At 45.7% G+C, this 18,116-nt stretch overlaps 2 protein-coding genes across 5 annotated transcripts in view; both read left to right on the top strand.

The window, feature by feature from the left end:
• LOC115103722 (mitochondrial Rho GTPase 1-A) overlaps positions 1-3,033 on the top strand; it is a 32,724-nt gene extending 29,691 nt beyond the window's left edge. For both annotated transcript variants that reach the window (XM_029624613.2, XM_029624612.2), the window contains one exon: positions 1,402-3,033. In XM_029624613.2, coding sequence (XP_029480473.1) covers positions 1,402-1,519 — 118 coding nt within the window. In that variant the 3' untranslated portion in view covers positions 1,520-3,033. The remainder of the gene's footprint in view (positions 1-1,401) is intronic.
• Positions 3,034-4,995: 1,962 nt separating this feature from the next.
• Positions 4,996-18,116, top strand: part of LOC115103721 (rhomboid-related protein 3-like) — a 55,462-nt gene continuing 42,341 nt past the window's right edge. Inside the window, exons 1-3 of one of the 3 annotated variants that reach the window (XM_029624610.2) lie at positions 4,996-5,594; positions 5,773-6,458; positions 7,007-7,030. In XM_029624610.2, the coding sequence (XP_029480470.1) occupies positions 6,339-6,458; positions 7,007-7,030 (144 nt within the window). In that variant the 5' untranslated portion in view covers positions 4,996-5,594; positions 5,773-6,338. Of the gene's footprint in view, positions 6,459-7,006; positions 7,031-18,116 lie in introns of all 3 variants that reach the window. The other 2 variants (XM_029624608.2, XM_065006225.1) reach the window with 2 other exon arrangements.

Below are 18,116 nucleotides of genomic sequence, written 5' to 3'. Positions count from 1 at the left end.
TCTCTGTACTTTGCTCTGTTCATCTTTGCCTCGAAACTTGACTAGTCTCGCAATCCCTGCAACTGAAAAACATCCCCACAGCATGATGCTGCCACCACCATGCTTCACTGTAGGGATGGTGCCACCACCATGCTTCACTGTAGGGATGGTGCCTCCAGACGTGACGCTTGGCGTTCAGGCCAAATAGTTCAATCTTGGTTTCATCAGACCAGAGAATCTTGTTTCTCATGGTCTGACAGTCCTTTAGGTGCCTTTTGGAAAACTCCAAGCGGGCTGTCGTGTCTTACTGAGGAGTGGCTTCCGTCAGGCCACTCTACCATAAAGGCCTGATAGGTAGTAGTGCTGCAGAGATGGTTGTCCTTCTGGAAGGTTCTCCCATCTCCACAGTGGAACTCTGGAATTCTGTCAGTGAACATCGGGTTCTTGGTCACTTCCCTGACCAAGGCCCTTCTCCCCCGATTGCTCAGTTTGTTTGGGCGGCCAGCTCCAGGAAGAGTCTTGGTGGTTCCAAACTTCTTCCATTTAAGAATGATGGAGGCCACTGTGTTCTTGGACCTTCCATGCTGCAGATATTTTTTGGTACCCTTCCCCAGATCTGTGCCTCGACACAATCCTGTCTCTGAGCTCTACGGACAATTTCTTCGACCTCGTGGCTTGGTTTTGCTCTGACCTGCATTTTCAACTTTGGAACCTTAGATAGACAGGTGTGTGCCTTTCCAAATCATGTCCAATCAATTGAATTTACCTCAGGTAATGTTTCTGCAATCAACTTGTAGAAACAACTCAAGGATGATCAATGGAAACAGTGATGCACCTGAGCTCAATTTCAAGTCTCATAGCAAATGGTCTGAATACTTATGTAAATAAGGTATTTCTGTTTTAAATCTTTTAATACATTTGCAAAAAATGTTTTTTTTTTTTAATGTTTTTGCTTTGTCATTGTGTGTAGATTGAGTTTTTTTATTTTTATACAAAAATAAATTATATTTTAGAATAAGGCTGTAATGTAACAATGTGGAAAAATGGAAGGGGCCTGAATACTTTCCGAATGCACTGTAGCGTGTATCATGATCTGTGTAAGCAGAGAGGTTATGTAAAAGCATTACATATTGTTGCTTAGTTGTCTCTGACCTATGTGCTCTCACTCTGTTTATTTCTCTCTCTCTCTTCTGTATATCTCTTCTGTATCTCTCTCTTGTGTGTATTTCTCTCTTCTGTGTGTATCTCTCTCTCTCTTCTGTGTGTATCTCTCTCTCTCTTCTGTGTGTATCTCTCTCTCTCTTCTGTGTGTATCTCTCTCTCTCTTCTGTGTGTATCTCTCTCTCTCTTCTGTGTGTATCTCTCTCTCTCTCTCTCTCTGTATATCCCTCTCTTTCTGTATATCCCTCTCTCTCTTCTCAGACATGTGACACAGGCTGACTTGAAGAGCTCCACCTTCTGGTTGAGAGTGAGCGCGGGTGCCACTGTGTTCGCCGTGCTGGGATTCGCCATGTACAGAGTGCTGCTCAAACAACGGTGATCCACCCACCACCGTGCAAATCTAACCTCTGCGATACTTGTACCCAAATCTGTTTGTGCTTTTTTGCCAACTACTAAGTGAAAAGCTAGGATTCATTCCAGTCTCCCATTGACATCAATACATGACTAAGTGAAAATTCAACTTAGGATCTGCCCCATAGGAAATAGGAGTTGGCAGGACCGCACAAACAGATCTGGGACCAGGCTAAACCTTGTACCCTCTCCCAATAAATATCTCTGTATGGTCATAAAACATCCAGTATGTCCCCCATGTGATGAGGGGGAAAAGGCTAACTTTATTTAGTTTTACACCTAGAGATTTCACAAGAAAATGACTGCTATTGTTCTTTATTTTGGTGTCTGCACACTCAGTATGTCTATATATAATATTTATATTCAAAATGTAATTATATAAGTACTGATGAAGCTCGTGATTTCTTCTCTTTGCGCAATATATATAACATTTTTGGGGGGGATACCTGTGTGGATTGAAATGGTGAAACAACTCAATCTTAATCAGTTGAAGTAAGGGTAGTGTAATGGTGAAACAACTCGATCTTAATCAGTTGAAGTAAGGGTAGGGAAATGGTGAAACAACTCGATCTTAATCAGTTGAAGTAAGGGTAGGGAAATGGTGAAACAACTCGATCTTAATCAGTTGAAGTAAGGGTAGGGAAATGGTGAAACAACTCGATCTTAATCAGTTGAAGTAAGGGTAGTGTAATGGGAACGCAAAAGAACCAATACCATACACAACAACATATGCTTTAAAACAAATACTGAAGCAATGTGTAAATAACATGTGTATATATAACTGCTTGTATGTTTGTTTTAATTGAACAAACGGGACATTATGAAGTTCATGTGCTGAAGCTATAATAGTACAACAAAGCCACATTCGATGCTATAAAGGGATTCGCTTTCACTCCGTTATTTAGTCGTTTCTAATATCCCCAAATCTGTTCAGTAAAGGCTGTTCTGCTGTTATTAAAAGGTTCTTTAGTTTGCCTTCCAGGGCCAGAAGCTCGGTGGCACACTTACACATTTTGTAAGGCTGAATCGGCCCATGTTCAATCAATGGATGTTCCGGTTGGAATGCCTGCGCCGTATGTCTGAGCCTTACCCCCTAGAACTCAGTAAGGCAGAAGTGTCCTCTGTGGCCCTCCCATGGCTTCCTGTATGGGTATGGACCACCCAGGTGGTGTGTGTGTGTGTTGGGCATGCATGTCAAATCAAACGGTGTGTGTTGGGCGAGCATGTCAAAATTGTGTGTGCTTGCTATGTGCGGCTGTACAGTTATATTTGCAGGAGCTGTATTTGCATGCGTTGCTTTTTTCTGATCATCATCCAATATTGTTATATCAAATATACTGTTATTATGAAGCCAACATTCCTCACAATGGTACTATTCCAATTATCCAAATGTTATCCAGCACCCCCAACTCCCAGAACATTAGGACAATTGTGTTTCACATTTTGCCTTTCCAATGTTTATAATAAATAAATCCACTTTAATCCTGTGTCAAGAATGTTTTTATTGCCTTTGGGATCCATCCTTTTTCCCCCATAATGCACTTTATATAAAAAGCAGCAGTTGATGCACATCCAAATAGTCAAGAGGTGCTGGCAAACGGAGAGGTACATTTGAAATAAAGTCGCATAATATATACGCTTCCAATGATTTTATTGGGTATTGCCAACGTTTTCGGAACAGTGCCTCCCTCAGAGCACGTTATGCAAGTCATCCGCAGACTGCAGAAGTGATTGGTGAAATTTTGTCTAGAGTGTATTTGTTGTCATCTTGAGGTCATTTCATTTCAGGTCCTCACTACATTGGTCAGGGATGGAGGCAGCCGGTGATGTCATTCCCCCTGATTCTTGCTCCCAAAGTTCACGTGAAGGATGAGGTAATGTGATGTAACTGTTGGTCTGCATGTGGACACATGGTGGCAGTATTGTCATAATGATTCCAATATCCACAAGACAGCACAGACTGTACACCACCACGGCTACCTAATAACAATATGCAGGGCCCAAACGGGTCCCTCGGGGACAGATTTAACTCCTCTCTCTAATGATCCCCAACAGACTGCATAAAATTGCCTGTTAAGCCATGAAGATTATTCCCTAGGGCCTAACCGATTGGTCTGTTTATGTTCACTCTGTGTGTGTGTGTGTGTGCGCGCGCATGTGTGTGAGAGATGCAAATACATGGAACGCAGAGCCTTAACAGTGTACGTGTGAGTGAGTACATGTGTGTCTAGCAGGTCATATGTTCCTGTTTTCACCAGTTTACACCTACACAGACAGCTGCTGCTCACATTCTGAGACGGTGTTGATAAGCATTCCTCTCCCGTGGGCTGTTCCGCTTTCAGAGCTGACTCCATTTGACCTGTGAAAGTTGACACGTGAATGATTCACCCAGTTAGGTCATTTAAATTGGCGGTTCCCCTCCTGCAGGCGGGCCAATGGTTTGAGTCACTCACTGGTGACATGGGAGATGTGGATACTATGATTGTCTCCAAGTGTCGCTGTAACTCATAAGCAACATATGACTAAGTGTCCAACTGGCCAAATTGCATAGATTTCAACATGTGCAACCAGCAGGGGATTGGAATGCTTTCCTCTTGGGTTAGTTAAGCCATGGCTATCAGACGGTGATACACAAGTGAGCATGATCTAAGTAGAAGTTTGAATGGAAACCACAGCAGTGTTAGGCTAAAGTAATCGGGAAAGTCATTAGAAATGAAGACCCCACATTCAGTATACTTATAGAGTAGTTGCGATGTGGTTCTGGGTGATGAGATTAGTTAAATTGTCATCTCACACGTGGTAATTGTACAGTTGACTGCAGATGGCATCCCAACAGCTTAGCCCTCTCTCGGAGGAAGCGTTTTGAGGCCAGTTGAGGACTGTGGGGTTGGTAGTATAGTATTTCGCTGTTAAAACATTGTTGGCTGCAGTTTCATCCAAAAGTGCTGTGTAGGTGTCAGAAGACCCATAAAGTTAAAAAATAACCTCTGGCCATATTGTTTCCATGGTAATACTATGGAAAAGCATGGGGAAGTTTTGTGAGAGAGATACAATCTCTTTACAGTGCTACCAGCCCACTCAAAAGCGGCTGCACCCCACAGCCACAAAATAACTTGAGTGGGCACACACACGACACAACACACACACACAAGTTGATCTTAAATGAATGGTTTGTTTGAAGTGATTATAGATAATGGGTAGGTGGTCCTCTGGAATGGAAGACCTATCATTTTGCTGATTGTCATTGCAGGCCTGCAGGGGAGGGTTTGTTTATGACCCTGAAACACAACCTGGAATTTACAGGCCCTTATTACCCCTCCTATGAACCCCAACCCACTTACCACCCAGATACAGAGAGGAAGGAAGGTGAAAAGAGAAGTAAAACAGTGTTTGGTACCATAAGTGTCCTAAACTGACTATGATAGTAGCTCAGTAGGTGATATGCTTCATGATTGAATTCGCCACCCTTTCAGTGAATGTTGGATGGAAATGTTACAGGATAGAATTGTCCCTCTTTGAATTAGATCCGTATCAGGCACTTCCACTGTCTGAATACTATGTTGTGTATTTTAATAGCCCACACTCACATTTGTGAGAGTTGAATTTGAATCCTCTTCAGCCAAGTCTTCTCACTGAGTCGCATGCGCGCACTGTCTATCTGATGACATAACGTGATAAAGTACCGGAGTGAGAGCCAGCTGGTGTGAACCGGGGTACCTCGAAGCCTTCTGTGGGTGTGGGTGGTGTTCTCACCTCGCAGCCAAACAGCCATATTTCTCTGCGCCGGAGGCACGCATGTGGCAGTACAACAGAGCCGAAGGTAATTGCCTGCCTGCCTTCCGGCTTGAACAGTGCCAGAGTGCAGGCTGGTCGCGATCCAACTCGGGGAGCAGAGTCAGTGTGCTCCTAGAGGCTGCTGACTGTGAGACAGCGGAGTTCGGCAACTGGCTGATCTGTGTCGCTGAAAACAACTGGGAGAGTACAATGACGCACCTGAATTTACACTTGCGCGACTTTTGGACGGTCGACTCGACATCTTTTGAGTGAGTGTTCAGTGACGGACTGCCATGACATTTAGGCTACGCATGCTGCATTTTCCGCAGTAGACTGAGTAGCATTATATGCTGTTTTATGCTGTTTTTTTTTTACAACTATGCTTGAAGTGAGTAGCCAATTGCTTTCATTATCGCCACACACACCTCTATTCTATTTCATTTTCAGGTGAGTCACATTGGAATGAACAATCACTGCTGTCAACTTGGATAGTTGCCTGCCTGTCCGTCCCAATGAGAATTCAGTACTTCCGGAGTGAAAAATGCCGTGTCTGTCCACAGAGAGCTGGACTGAGGTGCAGGTGGGCTGTCGTATGAAATAGGAGAAGGACTTGGTGGCCACACACATCCAATTCAGTTGTTACACACACACACACTGTCGCTCGGAGTGGCGAGACGCAGATGTGCACTCCACGGACACCCAACTCGGCACTCAACTTTTTCTCTGTGCGTGGATCTATTGAACATATATTTTCTCTTCAATGAGCTTGTGAACAAACGGAGGATAGATGTTATTTCGTGGGCTAATATATTTTTCCAAATAGCCTCAGAGGACCAGGGTTGGAATAAGTATACCCAATTGTGTTTGAGACACCTGCGTTGATTAGCCTCGCTTGGGATTTCTCTAATATGGATTATGTGCGTAATGTGGCTCAAATAGCAGAGAATGGATATTGTTTGTCGGTAAGGATTTGAATCGCCCAGTAGAGGATTGAGGAGAAGGGCAGCCTGACGATGCCGGACGCGTCTCGGGACGTGCCGGTGCATTCCTCTCCAGCAGTGGCAGCGAACGCCGAGGGAGACGAGATAGAAGTGCTGGAGAGTATCGATGTCCTTCCCGTGGCCCCAGAGGACGTAAGTCTTGAGCCATATTCATATTGTCATCAGCGATTTTCAATTTCATCCTAAAACAGATCACCCTAAAGACACCTTTTTCCCACGGTGTATTCTACACTAGCGTGTATTTTTATTTATTTAACTAGACAATTCAAATAACTCTTTTATTTACAATGATGGCCTATGTTATGTCAGAATTATATCATACTGTGTTATGGCTGTAAGCTATGAATATTACTATGCCAGCGACCATTCTCAGACAGCTTCATAGAGCATAGTCATTATATCATCACAGTCAACAATCCATTGGCTATATGTGTTCATTACAGCTAACTGAGCAGGCATAGCATGGCTACTACCATACATAACCGACGATGTCCTCAATTGTCCAATGATATTGATTCATTGAATGAAGGAAAGCCCTTGTAGGCTACCTGCTGACATCACTCCTTAATGACAGGCGTGTCTATCTGTTAAATGGCACCTTTCTCTCTGAAACCTTTTCTTTCCTCTTCTCTCTCTCTCTCTCTTTCCCTACCCGCTCCTTTCCTCTTTCCCCATCTCAGCAATGGAAATCTCTGTTCGACAAGGTATGTATCGTCGTTGTGTTACAGACTCTCTCTGTTGCATGCGCACTCATGAAGGGCGTCAACTTACCTGCCTTTTTATGTGAGGAACTGTTTGCTGTCCTAACTTTGTAACTTGTTACAAGTTAAGCACGTGCTTTTAATACTGCCGTGTTTAGTACTAGAACTGTGATTTATGAGCTGTGCTTAATCTTCGCCCCAATACTCATAGAATAACAAGTCAACTATCCTTGCCATTTATTATAATGTATAACTCCTGTCATTCCTGTGGTGGTGGTGAGTTGTGCCCTTGATGGAGAGCCAGATAAAAGAACCAAGCAGGTTGTGGTGGGTGTGTCCAAGTCCTCCGTCCATCGACCCTCCCAAATGCATTTAGAGCCATACATAATCCTGGTTACAGTTGCCGTTGCTCCGCCTGTGGCCCTGTGGGCTGTCATGTCAGCGACAAACAAGAGGTGGGTGTTATGCCCAGGCCATCAGGTTGTCCTGACAGACGGAGAACCAGACCCCCCCCTGACTCACGCACACCCCCTCTCCCACCACTCCATCCCACTGGAGCTGCCTCAACACCTGCCTTCTCCAGCCCGGCCGATGGGCCCTACACTCACTCCTGGTCCCTCAGGGGGGGACAAAGGAAGTATAATGGGTTTAGGGAGGGGGACGGGGGGGAGTCAGACTCGTGTCAGGCTCGCTCTTTCAGGCTCTGGGAGGACTGGCCGGGGACTCATGGGATTACGGGAAAAAGGGGTGGGTGGGGGGGTAGACATTGTGGACAGGCATTAAGCGGGCCTCTCAATCCACTCCCTTTATGCGGCGCGGCCTCGCTTTGAATTTCTCAAGTGGCCTTCAGACTAGACTGGAGGGGGGCGAACCAAATATAGCCTATAGAAGGGGTTGCTGTCCAGTCTGGCAGCTACAAATGCCCTTTCACTCTTTTATTCCCTCCCCCCGTCCACCTCTTAAATTACCTTCCATTTGTCATACATTGGAAATGTTGACCTTTAGGGTCACTCAGCTCCTCACAGTGGACACTATAAGGAAGATAAATGATTGGATGGTGGACCAGAAATGGGGATTTCTACTGGAAACCATTGGGTGACTGAAATAAAAGGAATAGTTGGACATTCATAAATGGAGGAATAGGCTCTGCTCGTTGGATGTTTAGCTCATAAATGGAGGAATAGGCTCTGCTCGTTGGATGTTTAGCTCATAAATGGAGGAATAGGCCCTGCTTGTTGGATGTTTAGCTCATAAATGGAGGAATAGGCTCTGCTCGTTGGATGTTTAGCTCATAAATGGAGGAATAGGCCCTGCTTGTTGGATGTTTAGCTCATAAATGGAGGAATAGGCCCTGCTTGTTGGATGTTTAGCTCATAAATGGAGGAATAGGCCTTGCTCGTTGGATGTTTAGCTCATAAATGGAGGAATAGGCCTTGCTTGTTGGATGTTTAGCTCATAAATGGAGGAATAGGCCTTGCTCGTTGGATGTTTAGCTCATAAATGGAGGAATAGGCCTTGCTCGTTGGATGTTTAGCTCATAAATGGAGGAATAGGCCTTGCTCGTTGGATGTTTAGCTCATAAATGGAGGAATAGGCCTTGCTCGTTGGATGTTTAGCTCATAAATGGAGGAATAGGCCTTGCTCGTTGGATGTTTAGCTCATATATGGAGGAATAGGCCTTGCTCGTTGGATGTTTAGCTCATATATGGAGGAATAGGCCTTGCTCGTTGGATGTTTAGCTCATAAATGGAGGAATAGGCCTTGCTCGTTGGATGTTTAGCTCATATATGGAGGAATAGGCCTTGCTCGTTGGATGTTTAGCTCATAAATGGAGGAATAGGCCTTGCTCGTTGGATGTTTAGCTCATAAATGGAGCCGTATTTCCTATATTGTGGACTAATCTTGAACAGAGCCATGTTCAAAAGTTGTGCACTATTTAGGGAACAGTTTGGGTCACAGGTAATTTGATACAGGTATACCATTTCCCATAATTCTCTGCCTTGTCATCTTGAGAGCACAAACTGTCCATCCACATCACCCAGATTGTTTAGCTGGCCCATGTGCCAACGCCTCTTTCTGTGATCTGTCCCAAATGGCTCCCTATTCCCTATGTAGTACACTACTTTAGACCAGAACCCTATGGGTAGTGCACCATTTGGGACACATACCTAAATGTCTCCCAGGCTGGTGTTTTAATCAAAGTGATGTGTGCTCTGTTCAGTACCCACACTGTCCCCTGAGAGGGCTTTGTTGCAGTGAAAGTGCTTTCTCTTCAACCAGGAAATAAGATAATAAACCTACGATAGCTCTGATTTGTGTTACCCATCTAAGATCTCTAAACATACTAGGGAATGGGGACTACTACGCACGCCAACACACACACACACACACACACACACACACACACACACACACACACACGCACACTACTAGCCTGATTAGTGATGATGGTGAAACCACTCAAGAAGAAACAGTCTGAGTATTTGTCTTGCCCTCACAGATTTTCAGCTTGTTTTGCAGGATTGGACGATGTAAGTAGGAATGTATTAAGGGCTTGTTGTTATAAATAGGATGGAACTGGAAAAATGAAACAAACAACTTGGTGTTTTCCCTTGAAAGATGACCCAAGGGATATTTGTTTTTATGACTGTGTAAAGCAGTGTGCATTACAAATGTTTTGGCGGATATTTGTTGCGTCACCTCATCCAGTTTCCTTAGTGGTTGGTGGAGAGGGAGTAGGAGCTTCTTGTGTTTCTTGCTTGTTGCGCTGTCAGATTGCTGTGTACAACCCAGACTGTGTACACACACAGCCATTATCTGGGATGGGAATGTCTCCATTAGTCACACCCATGTGACTTCCCATGGAAGTGCCCAGATGAAGTCAGCACCCGATGTGGAATATTAAGTCCGTATACTGAATGACTTAAACACAAGCTCTTAACACCCGCTTATTTGAGTCACAGAGTACATACCATAGAAATAGAATCTATAGAACAGTTCCCAGCCCTATCTACAGATGATATTCCTATGGTACAGACTGTGACTGAACCATTGACCGGTAACAGGGAGAACCTGTGTTGGAGTGCTGTGCGATAACACTTGTTCTACAGGCCCCATTCCCAGTTATTACCCCCATCTACCTTCCCTGTGTGTCCCCACAATGGCCAGTTGTCCCCACACTGCGCCCTTTGTGTTGACGTGTGCCACTGTACTGTACACACACAATCCTGCGCTGCCTGCCTCTGGCCTGTTAGGACGCCAACAGGCACGCGTCCAGAACAGAGGGAATTATGGGGATTAAGACTTATTCACATGGGCACACAGTGTACACCACAGGAGGTTGGTTGCACCTTAATTTGGGAGGACGGGGTATTTGGTAGTGGCTGGAGCGGAATGGGTGGAATGGTATCGAATACATTAATTAAACACATGGTTTCCACCAGCCTACACTGGTGGACACACATCCAGTTGTTTTGACCGGAATCCTGTCACATTACACGCTACAGTGAACTGGGGACAGGAACCAGTCAAATGCTCTTTGATCGGAGTGGGGACCCACTTGTTCTTTTTATTTATTTTAAACATTTTACCCCATTTTCGTGGTATCCAATTGTTAGTAGTTACTATCTTGTCTCATCGCTACAACTCCCTTACGGGCTCGGGAGAGACTAAGGTCGAAAGCCATGCATCCTCCGAAACACAACCCAACCAAGCCGCACTGTTTCTTAACACCAATGTGTCGGAGGAAACACCGTGCACCTGGCGACCTGGTTAGCGTGCACTATGCCCGGCCCACCACAGGAGTCGCTACTGCGCGATGAGACAAGGATATCCCTACCGGCCAAGGCCTCCCTAACCCGGACGACGCTAGGCCAATTGTGCCTCCCGGTCGCGGCCCGGCTGCGACAGAGCCAGGGCGCGAACCCAGAGTCTCTGGTGGCACAACTAGCACTGTGATACAGTGCCCTAGACCACTGCGCCACCCGGGAGGCCGACCCAGTTGTTCTTAGTGTGTGTGTGTGTGTGCATGCCTCTCAATCTGGGCTCTTTATCTCATGCTGTTGTATGTGTCAATGAGCATGTGAAGTGGCTGCCATTGACAGAATAGGAAGGCAGGCAGCCATCATTTCAGACATCTTTTGTTTAGCTCCCCTCCTTCGGTCCCCACATGGTCCAGCTGCCAGCCTCTCAACCCTCTCGTTCCTCTCCTCTCCATTGTCATGACCCAGAGGGTTGATTGTCAACAGTCCAGGTAATTGGCACTAATTGGGTTTGAGCCAAAATGGCGGCCCTGGTCTGATTGTAGGGTTTGCCGTACGTCCTCTCTCATCCCATTTCTCTCAGCATTTCGCTGTTTACTTCCTGTTAGTTCCCCAAACTTGCATCTGTGTGTGTTGATGCTGGTTTACCATACCTCCTCTGCCCCTCCCGAACCACTGTTCTCTCAGTGTTGAGGTTCTCATCCGAGAGATGGATCAGTCTATATGTAAAGCTCTACATGTAGGCTATAGTCTATCTTTTTACTTAGAGACCCAATCTGTTTGCGTCTCTCTTACTAGTCTCTAAAGGCTTTAAATACATTTCCTTATTTCCCTAATGAAAGGGAGTTCCAGTCAGTAAGTTGTGAGCAGCTCTTCTAATGTTGCGCTATAAATAGCCCCTCCCCTGCCTGTCGATACACAGATGTGCTGCTGCTTCAGTCATAATTGGCTGCGGACTGCAGTGTGTACACATGGAGAGATGAAAGATGGCAGCACAAATGAACGTGTGTCTTTTGATGGTTCAATGCTACGTACTCTACCCACATGGTGCAGGGTGGTCCCCTGTGTGTGTGTGTGTGTGTGTGTGTGTGTGTGTACAGCATATGTTTGTTTAATGTGTATTTATTTGTGTGTGTGACTGTGTGTACATACGGTATGTCCCTGTGTTTGTCTTCGATATGTTAATCTGTTAGAGGGGGTCAGCAGGGTGGAATCGATGCCAGTGAGTGGTACCTCTGTGGAGAGTGGTTGACTCTGTGTGTGACTATGTGGACGTAGGGACACTCCAGCTGTCAGTGCAGAGACCCTGTGTCCCCCCCCCCCCTCTCCCTGTTTAGCTTTTCGGACGACTTGGCTTCGGTTTCCACAGTGAAGTGGATAACATTGCTGAGGAGAGGAGACTACCCATCATCCACTTACAGGCTCTCTTAAGTTCACCGCCGCTTGAGTACGTTTACACACACACTTCAGTAGGTTACTGCAGGGGTCTGATGGGGTGACATCCTGTTAGTGACATCCTCTGGGTTTTTTGTTAACTGGAGTTATTACGCTCAGTGAAAGTTAATCCTCTTCATTTCTCTCTGACTGTGGGAGCAAGTTACATGTCACTCAAAGCTCCCAGTCTAGCCCATAGGCTGAGTACAGTAGTAGAACCTACCCTACAGTGTCAAGATTCCCCGAACTTGGGAGCGGGCGGAGGTGCTAAGCGGCTCCTATTTCAGCTTGTCACTCAGATCTATTGGGATCATAGACACTACGGTCCATTCATTCCTTATGGCTGAAACTGTGATACCTTCCCACTGGTTGTGGTTACAAGGGATACTATACTGGGAGAGTCCTCTCCTGGCAGGGACCCACCACTCTGCTCTAAATGCCTGGGGGCCTCCAGTATGTGTGGGTTTCATGCCTTTTGTGCCAAAGTCTTTCTGCTTTCTTTGTGGTTGTTGGAGTTTCTACGTTTTACTCATTGGGTTTGTGTGTGTTTCTTGTGAAAGTGTGTGTTTTGTGAGTGTATCAGGGTTCCGGACCAGTTATACTGGGGTTTAGGTAAGACAAAAAGGTGTAGTGCAGTGGTAACCAACCTTCTCTGAGCCAGGATCACTTTCTGAGTCAAAATGCAAGCTGAGATCAGATTTAGTTTTTAAACACGTCATAAAAAATGTAAGCCATGAGCCTATTAAAAACAGTTCTGTATCAATCAGGTTTGTAGTAGGCTATAGGCCCAATACATTACCACTGCATATTGGCTATGCTTTAATTGACCTGCCAACATTGGCAGATTTAGGTATGGGCGACATGGGCAGCCGACCAGTGCGGCATCTTGCCAGGCACGGCACGGGGTGACCGCACAAAAAATAGATTTTCTATCGCTCATTTGCACGTCAATGATATCATGTCACCGCGTGGGACTGTGGGTCAAATAACCTTGTTGGAGTGGGCGCCCTGATTCTAGTTGAACTAGGCAGGCTACTGCCTGGGAGGTTCCCACTCAGAAGTATGTGTTGGGGAGGGGGGGGATAGGTTAACCTCAGGTCTCCCCACTGGAAGCCCGAGGTAGGGGGAGCGGTGGAATCTATCAAATAGCGAACCTCTAACTTTGTACAGTACTAATGCAATTAGTAAAATCAGTCACTGCGAATTGCTACCAAATAAACCACAAATCATTCATAATACTGTGAATATATACTGTGGTTTCGCAGACATTTTGTTGCATTTGTATACTGTATTTTAATGCAAATTCAGGGGACCTTCTGAAATACTTTGGAGCACCCTCTGGCACTGGCCAGAATGAGGAGCCATTCTTCTCCTCAGCCACATAGGCCTCTTCAGAAATGATCTCGGAGCCTCAGGATGAGGAGCCATCTACCTCCTCAGCCATACAGTTGTCTTCACAAATGTTGTCTGAGCCTGAGGATGAAGACTCATTTGCTTCCACTTCTCCCCAGCAGGATTCTTCAGGTGTGTTTGTGGCACACGGGCACGTGTGTGTGTGTGTGTGTGTGTGTGTGCATAACATAAACAAAATTAATAATTTCCCTTTTGCAAAGTTCTAAGTTTACATATTGTAGGTAACAAGGATTTTAATTATTACTGGGTATGTATGTGGGATGTTCCATCACTATAAAGGCTGTGAATAACGTGTGTAAACTAATGCCCATGTGCTCTCCATTAGAAATGCCTGTAGCATCATCCCCACCAAATCCTGCTGCTGAGGATGAACCACTGTGTCACGCAGCCAGGCGTGGTGGGGGCGGAGTCAAGCGCAGAGAGCAGAGGAAGATGGGGGAAACCGAACTTTATTGCGGTATCCACAATTAACGCCAAAAACAACAGGCGAAGACAAGTGTCCAACCCAAAACTGGGCTAAAACAGACAGGGAACAGAACACGTAACCAACCTAGACTAACAGAAAACAAGCCCACACAAAAGCAGATGGGCCTAACAGGCCTAAATAGTCCTGAACCAAAACTCAAATAAGAAACAGGTGCAACCAATAAGACATAACAAACAGAAAAGGAAAATGGGATCGGTGTCAGCTAGTAGACCGACGACCGCCGAGCGCCGCCCGTAGGCAGGGGAGACGCCTTCGGTGGAACTTGTGACACACTGTCCACAGACCCTGCTGACTGGCCTTCAGTTCTGACTGACACAATTAAGACACAACTAGTTTGCAGAGGACCAAGTGAGGTACCACCTGACTTTGTTTTCCCAAGGAATGAGAGTGATGGAATAAGTTGCCACCACCAGTATTTCAGGAAGACCTTGGTGAGTGATGAAATAATCCCTAGTAGTTGGTTGGTGTATTCTGAAAGAAACTACAGCCTCTTCTGCTTCTGCTGCAAACTCTTTTCTAAGAAGAAAATTAATTTAGCAAACTCTGGACTGACTGGAAACATGCAAGTTCTTTGCTGACTTCATACAGCATCAGTCCAGAACACCAGAACTGCATGAAAACATGGAAAGAACTGGCGATGAGACTCACAAAAGGGGAAACAGTTGATCATCACGAGATGGCACTTATGGAGGCTGAGAGGTGTTGACACGTCTGACTGCTATTGTGTAGTCTCTGGCAATTAGAAATCTGCCACTAAGGAGACACACACACAGACATTTCCTCAGAGGTTGGACTGATGGCACAATTTGATATAGTCATGATTTGATCCGTGTCCAAAAAGGGACCTCGAGTCACACCACCAGCTACCTTGGCAACCAAATACAGAATGAACTCATTGATTTGTTGAGTAGCAAGATCATTTCAATAACGGTGAGTGACATCAAGCTGGCAAAATGATTCTCTATCATTCTAGATTGCACCTCAGCCACACTGAACAGTTTTCAGTTGGGATTAGAATTGTGTCCCTGAAGGAGGAGCCACACATAGGAACATTTGATGGGGGTTTCTGGAGGCAGAGGAGTCCACGGACCAACATTTGGCATCCCTGATTCTCAAAAGATTAGAGGAGCTAAAAATTCATTTTAAGGACTGCAGCGGACAGTCTTGTGATAACGGGGCCAACATGAGAGGCAAAAACAAAGGTGTCCAAGCCAGACTCCTGGAAATGAATCCAAGAGCTCTATTGGAGCCATGTGGGGCTCACACATTGAACCTGGTCGTGGCTGATGCTGCTAAATGTTCTGTCGATGCCACAGGTTACTTTGGCATCTTACACAAACTGTACACCTTGTTCTCAGCCTCCACACAGAGATGGGCCATCCTGAAAAAAACACGTGGACGTCACTTTGAAGATGTGGACTGAGACAAGGTGGGAGAGTAAAGTTAAGCGTGCCGAGCCACTGAGGTATCAGGCAGCAGCAGTGAGCGAGGCACTGATTGAGGTGAGGGATCAAACCAAAGACCCTGTGATAAAGATTGAGGCCCAGTCCTTGTCAGAGGAGGTGGGATCATAGCGCTTCAGCATCTGTACAGTGGTGTGGTACGACATCTTGAGCCAGATCCAACATGTGAGCAAGCTGATGCAGTCTCCCAGTGTGCATGTGGATGTTGCAGTCAGTCTTCTCGGAAAGACAGAGGGAGGTCTCAGCAGCTACAGGGCAACAGGCTTTATGACCGCACAAACGCCAGCCAAGGATATTTGCATGTAGAGGCCGTTCTACATCAAAAGAAGTCTGAGTTCCACAAAGTGGCACTTTTCATACGAATCATTTGATGAACCTTTGAGTGATGCCCTGAAGAAGCTGGAGGTGACATTTTTCAATGTCGTTGTTGATGCTGCAACCTCAGCCCTTCGGGAAAGATTTTCCACATTGGAAAATGTGCTGTCAACCTTCCAAAGTCTCTCAGATGAGGAGCTGACAGAACAATGTGAGGTATGACACTGCACCATAAAGAACAGTCAGACTTGGATGGCAGAGAGCTTGCACAGGAACTGAAGAACTTGCCTGACTTGCCATCGAAGACCATGAACCTGCTTGATCGGCTGATAATGATACATAATAATGATAAGATAATAATGAGACGGAGCTGCTCTTCCTCCCGGGGAAGGACTGCCCGTTCCATGATCTCGCCATCACGGTTGACAACTCCATTGTGTCCTCCTCCCAGAGCGCTAAGAACCTTGGCGTGATCCTGGACAACACCCTGTCGTTCTCAACTAACATCAAGGCGGTGGCCCGTTCTTGTAGGTTCATGCTCTACAACATCCGCAGAGTACGACCCTGCCTCACACAGGAAGCAGCGCAGGTCCTAATCCAGGCACTTGTCATCTCCCGTCTGGATTACTGCAACTCACTGTTGGCTGGGCTCCCTGCCTGTGCCATTAAACCCCTACAACTCATCCAGAACGCCGCAGCCCGTCTGGTGTTCAACCTTCCCAAGTTCTCTCACGTCACCCCGCTCCTCCGCTCTCTCCACTGGCTTCCAGTTGAAGCTCGCATCCGCTACAAGACCATGGTGCTTGCCTACGGAGCTGTGAGGGGAACGGCACCTCAGTACCTCTAGGCTCTGATCAGGCCCTACACCCAAACAAGGGCACTGCGTTCATCCACCTCTGGCCTGCTCGCCTCCCTACCACTGAGGAAGTACAGTTCCCGCGCAGCCCAGTCAAAACTGTCCGCTGCTCTGGCCCCCCAATGGTGGAACAAACTCCTCACGACGCCAGGACAGCGGAGTCAATCACCACCTTCCGGAGACACCTGAAACCCCACCTCCTTTCAGGAATACCTAGGATAGGATAAAGTAATCCTTCTCACCCCCCTTAAAATATTTAGATGCACTATTGTAAAGTGGCTGTTCCACTGGATGTCTTAAGGTGAACGCACCAATTTGTAAGTCGCTCTGGATAAGAGCGTCTGCTAAATGACTTAAATGTAAATGTAAATGTAAATACATGAAAGGGAGCTCTCAGAAATGTATACACATTTGTGGACTGCTCTCAGAATTTGTCTTCCTCATCCAGTGACCGTAGCTGAAGCAGAGAGAAGCTTTTCAAAGGTCCACCATGTGACAGGAACGCCTTAGTGGCCTTGTTGTCATCAGTATTGCCCATGCAATTGCTGGGCTGATTTCTTATGATGATGTAATTGATGACTTTGCATCAAGGAAGGCAAGAAAGGTCATGGTTTAGATGGCAGCTGTGCAATTTAGTTTGTGTGTTTCTTGTTTGAAGTTTTATAGTGTAATAATCAGGTTCTCTTCTTTATAAGTGTGTTATTCTATTTGTGTGATATAGGATTTGTGCAATTTAATTTATTTGTGTGTTTTTTGTTAGCAATAGGGTAATAGTGTAATAAATCGATTTATTTTTTATTTGTTTTTATATACTACAATTGGTTTCCATTTGTCTTTGTTACTACTTTATTATATTTATGAGACTTATTTTTGTATGTAAACGTATATTTATATAGTTTTAAATGTTATGATTATTTGTGTTGTTCCAAATGTCGGAATAAAAATGACTGGTGTCATGGTGCTTTTGGAGGGGTGTCGCCCAGGGAGGCATACAAGCTAGAACCGCCACTTCCTGCCAATGTTGTTCTTCTCAGACCGTTTAGAAATGATATTACAACAGTTTAGGAATATGACCACACTGGTAATATAATTGTTTTTACTTATGAGGTACAGCTGGTGAGCATAATCATTTCCTTTTTGTTTTACTGGACTGATGAGCTGCATCTGATGGTTAGTCTGAAGGAAGGGAGGGAGGGAGGGAGGGAGGGGAGGGAGGGAGGGCGCAGCGGTGAGGCAGCCTCTCACCCGACTCACCGTCCCTCCTCTCCCTCCCTCTGTGGACACAGTCTTCCATTGATGGCGAAACTCAAGTCGCACTGCATTATTTCTGCCTCATGCACCAACGTTGTTACTCCGATGA

The sequence above is a fragment of the Oncorhynchus nerka genome, linkage group LG21 (assembly GCF_034236695.1).
Source record: "Oncorhynchus nerka isolate Pitt River linkage group LG21, Oner_Uvic_2.0, whole genome shotgun sequence".
Classification (NCBI taxonomy): Eukaryota; Metazoa; Chordata; class Actinopteri; order Salmoniformes; family Salmonidae; genus Oncorhynchus; species Oncorhynchus nerka.
The sequence above is the reverse complement of the archived record's forward strand: the minus strand, read 5'-3'. Positions and strand labels throughout refer to the sequence as shown.